Source organism: Octodon degus, unplaced genomic scaffold, assembly GCF_000260255.1.
Source record: "Octodon degus isolate 3935 unplaced genomic scaffold, OctDeg1.0 scaffold00038, whole genome shotgun sequence".
In the NCBI taxonomy this organism is placed as follows: domain Eukaryota; kingdom Metazoa; phylum Chordata; class Mammalia; order Rodentia; family Octodontidae; genus Octodon; species Octodon degus.
In genome coordinates this window covers 1,853,265-1,858,243 of record NW_004524614.1, presented here as the reverse complement: position 1 = coordinate 1,858,243, position 4,979 = coordinate 1,853,265, and the positions used below count along the sequence as shown (strand labels likewise).

Sequence of the window (4,979 nt, the reverse complement as noted above, 5' to 3'; positions counted from 1 at the left end):
TTGCCAGGCAAGTGCTTATTCCACTGAGCCATCTTCCTGGTCCCTAGTGAGTAATATTGTACCAGTGCCAGTTTCCTGTTTTTGGTAATTATACCACAGACTTATGGTTATCAGGAAATTCTTTGTACTATTTTTAAACTTTCAGTAAATATAAAGTAAGTTTGAAACAAACAATTAAAAACTAAATTGCTGAGCCGATTTTATAACCTACAGTTCTCACAGTAACAATCTATACTTTCTTTATAAGAAATGAGTAACTGAAAGCTTTTTCAAAGTGTAAAGAACAAGACAGAGAAATAATTGATTAGACAAAGTCCACTAAGGAAACACATCCCATGTTAATTTGAAGAGGATAATAGGATTAGCATTGTCATTGATATCCTGATGTTAGTAATTATTTTATTACATAAAAGTCTACCTTAAAAAAGTCTATTTTTAAAAATCACCTAATATATATAAGTAAAAAAATGTACTTAGGCATAATGTGCACTGTGTCTGCAAATAACAAATTGTTCAGGCGGAAAACAATGCTTATACATATATAAAAGAATGAGGAACAAAACAAATATGGTAAAAGTATTAATATGTAAGGGATCTGGACGAAAAGCATACAAAAAATTTTTGTTTTATTCTTAAAAGTTTTCAAGTCTGAAAATATAAAACAAAAAGTTAAAAGGAAAAAAATGAATCAGGAGTCAAGTGGACCTCTGCCACTCAGCTCATCTCCTGGATACTTCTGGCTCTCTACCACTAAAACTGGAGGAATACAAGCTAGGGGGAGTTGTAAAAAAAAAATGAGGCAAAGTACATAGTGCTGAGCATACTCTCTAAAAGACAGTGAGCACTTGATATGTGTGCCTATCACATTTATCAACATGGAAAGGACATAAGAACAATAGCTATGTGTGGTGGTACTCCTATAAACCTAGCACTAAAGTAGGAGGACCACTATGAGTTCAGGGCTAGTCTGAACTACAAAGTGAAATCTTATCTCACAAAAAAAAAAAAAATTTGCATCATATACATGGAAAATAGATGGATATACAAGCTCAGCGATACAATGGTAAATAGATTTTCTTTCTTACTTATGTACATTTCCTAATTTTTCTTTCTGAAGATGTATTATCTATGTAAATAAAAGCTGTGTGGTGGCATATACCTGTAACTTAACCACTAGCAGAGTTAAGGCAAGAGGATGTTCAAGGCCCTATCTCAAAAAACAAAAAGCTATGCAAATAACTGAAAGGGTTAAACTACACTTAGTATGCTTATAAGATAAAATATAAAATTATTAATTTGAAAGTTTTAATGGGTAAAAATTTTATTTCTATTACATAAAACATTTATAATAAAGCCTATAAGTAACAGTTAAGTGTAATTGTTAATAGTAGTTCAAAATTTAGCTCGGGTTTCACTGATTTTCAGTAAAATGAGAATAAACTACCAACTTGAGGGTATTAGAAGTAAATTTAAAATTCCAGATAAAGTGCTAACTAATGAAACTTTTCCAAAGAGCAATTAAAAATTCTTAGCATATATATATATACATATATATATATATATATATATAGTCATCCTGCTTTCTTTTCAAATTCTGGAATAGAACTTATTTTTTTGGTCTTTTTGAAACAGCTTTTCACTATGCAGTTCAGTCTAGCCTTGAACTTACTATGCAGCCCAGGCTGGCCTTAAACTTGCAGAGATCCTCCTGCCTCAGACTCTGAAGTGCTGGGAATAAGGGCATGCACTACTACACCCTGTCTCCGGATAGAACTTGGGACTTCACACATGCTAGGCAAGCATTCTACCTCTGAACTACATTTCTAGCTCCTATTGTGCTATCTCAAAATCAGAAATACTTGTTAACTAAAGACCTAGTAACTTACTCAGCAGGAGCTGCATTCTCATGTTGGAGTCCAGGAGGTGTTTTCTGTGTTCTTAAAGCTATTTCAGCATTCTTTAACTCCTAATATACCAGAAGTTTGAAAAAAACAAAAAAGGCATGAGCAGACCAAAAACACCATCTCTGTACTGACATTTCGAACAATATCAGTAGAATTTCATGCTTCAGTAACAGAATAAAGCTGCATTTTTACAAGTCTCTAGACATTCTTTCAAGACAGACTACATTTTATGATAAAATTATACTAAATTGTTGATGTATTTTAAGAAACTATAAATTTCTGGAAAATCTACAAAATTAACTCATCCACAGTAAAAAGAGTAAGCTATTTAAAAATCTTTTAATACACAAAGATAGAAAATACTCCCTTCTGTATTTCTCAATGCCATGTATATATTCTCCTCAGTGGTTTTTCACTAGTACTCTACCAATTCACATTCCACATCTCTATCATTTCACTGCTTTTTCAACCACCAAGTATCCCTTATTTTCCCAAAACAGTACCTTACTTTTATATGTACAGTAGTCTATTTCTCTCACTAACACATTCCTACCTGCTTGAACCATGGGTGGCACATATGAAACCAATCACTTTTACTGGTCTTTTTACTAACAAAATTAATAAAAAGCATGCATATCCAATTGGTAGCAAAATATATGAATTATGGCTGGTAAACATGTTAAAATGCCAAGCTGGTACTGTAAGTTTGTAACTGTTGTTTGAGTATGAGGCCACCTAGGCTACATGGCAAGTTCAAGGCCAGTATGAACTACAAGACAAGACCCTGACTCAAAATATCAGTCAATCAGGGCTAGGGAGATAGTTCCGTGGTCTAAGCACCTGCCTAACAAGTGCAAGGTCCTGGGTTTGATCCTTGGTCCTACATGTCCTGCCAGCCAGGAACCCTGAGTGTGGCATGCCAGCCACTGTAACTGGGCGTGGTGGCACACGCCTATAATCCCAGCGCTGGGGTGGCTAAAACAGAGGATCACTGAGTCCAAGCTGCATAGCAAGACCCTGTACCAAATAAATAATAAGATTAAATAAAAATATCTATTATTTCATGTACTTATTGATTTTTATTTATAAAAAACAATTAACATGCTTGCTATATAATAAAGGTTCCACACATTACTTGTGAATAATCTAATTTTAGTTATAGTGGGTCCCATTATAATGACCATTTCTCAAGTTTAATTCCATTATTTTGCTGTCATTTTAATTTATTTTACACATGAAATTTATAGATTCATAGACAGTCACATGGAGAGAAAACATTCTCTCAGGCTTTCACACAGAGCAAATTAGTCAAGCAAAGGCTGTGACTCATCCACATGGCTGACACTCACAAAGGATCTACAAACTGTGGTACAGGGTTTCAAAATAAATCCTGAGGGGATTTGACTGATCTGATCAGCTATAGAAGTTACATTTTTTGCTATATAGGTCTTGCTTTATCTTGGTCTTAACCATCCAGCAGAAAAGTATGAAAACAAAGTATAAAAAGTAAAGCCATATTAATATGCTGAGCTGTAAAAGGCTTAGGTCAACAACTTCTGACACTGCCAGTCTTACAGAAAACCCACTCCTATTATGGACTACTGGACTATATTGGAATATTTTGCTGAATTCATGTACCTATAATATTTAAATGACAATGGAATACCCATCTCTGACAAAATGAAACAAAAAAAGGGGATACAAATGAAGGACCATTTTATATCTGTATATTCAAAATATGATAGGTGTACAGCTATATTCTCTTAATTCAATGAACAGATTTGTTCTAATAGTGTTTATAAACAGGATATCATGTCTGCATCTTGTACAATGAATAACCACTAAGACAACAATATGCAATGTATTAATTATTGAAACTATCCTACTAATAGGATTTGAAACTGTTTCACTGCTATTTGTTTCTCAATAAAATAATTGAAAAAAATAAAGCAAATGTAATATAGAAAAAAAATGTGCAATTGCAAACTATTTTCCCATGTAAAGAATAACTACATTTTCCTTCTAAAAAGTACCTATCTGATAAAAATGGAAACATAAGTGGGAAGGAAACAAGGGGGATATTCATATTCAAGTAGAATACTTGGTAACAACTGACTTAAAGACACACATTATCACTTCACTTATGAAGAGAACAGCACTCTGAAAAGCCCATGATAAAAAGGGTTATCATACCAAATTTATTAATAGACCAAAAACAATTTTAGGAAAAGGCATCGACCCTGTTGTGATGAGATCAAGTATATTTTTTAACTACAATATATAAAATGCAACTGAAACATTTATGATTATGTTCTCTTCTCAATGCAGAAAAAAACTACACATTATATTTAATGTGTGCTATTCATTATGCCAGAAAGGAAAAAAAGTAGGCATGAGCAACAGAAGATACACGGCTCATTACTGCTATTAAATAAAATCTTACTCAAGACCCTCAAACCATAAAATTTAACATCTACAAAGCCTTTAATTACTATTTCATAACAGACAAGCTATAAAATATTTTCTTGCTAGGTATCTTTCCTCTCATATATAAAACATCAATCTAGCTAGCAGCTATTTTTATGAAACGAAAGTAGTTAAGGGCATAAAATCTAAAATTAGATCACTAGAGTCCGAGTTCAGAATTTTCAACTTATTCACAAATTCTTCTGCCTGTTATCTTCTTTATGCAATGAAGATAAAAGTACTTATCTCAAAGTGCTGTCATGAAAACTAAACTGGGCAACAGCAACAAATTGCTCAGAATACTGTCTTATAAATAAACATTCATTAAAAACTAGTGACTTATTATGTCAATTTAAAAATATACACAAAGGGGCCGGCCAAATAGCTCAGTGGATTAAAGTGCCTGCAAGCAGGTGCAGGGGGCGGAGTGGGTGTTTCCATCCCAGGACCTGCCTGCTGGGCCTGCTGAAATGGCAATTGAGACTGGGCGTGGTGGTGTGCACCTGTAATCCCAGCTCTTCAGAGGCTGTAAACAGGCAGATCACTATGAATCCAATCTATTTTTTTTTTTTTTTTTGGGCAGAACCGGGGATTGAACTCAGGCCCTTA

At 33.7% G+C, this 4,979-nt stretch overlaps 1 protein-coding gene across 1 annotated transcript in view; it reads right to left on the bottom strand.

The window, feature by feature from the left end:
• Positions 1-4,979, bottom strand: part of Nup58 (nucleoporin 58) — a 52,158-nt gene that overhangs the window by 14,710 nt on the left and 32,469 nt on the right. Inside the window, exons 9-10 of the mRNA XM_004631113.2 lie at positions 2,458-2,512; positions 1,887-1,966 (exon numbers count right to left, since the gene is read on the bottom strand). Coding sequence (XP_004631170.1) covers positions 1,887-1,966; positions 2,458-2,512 — 135 coding nt within the window. The remainder of the gene's footprint in view (positions 1-1,886; positions 1,967-2,457; positions 2,513-4,979) is intronic.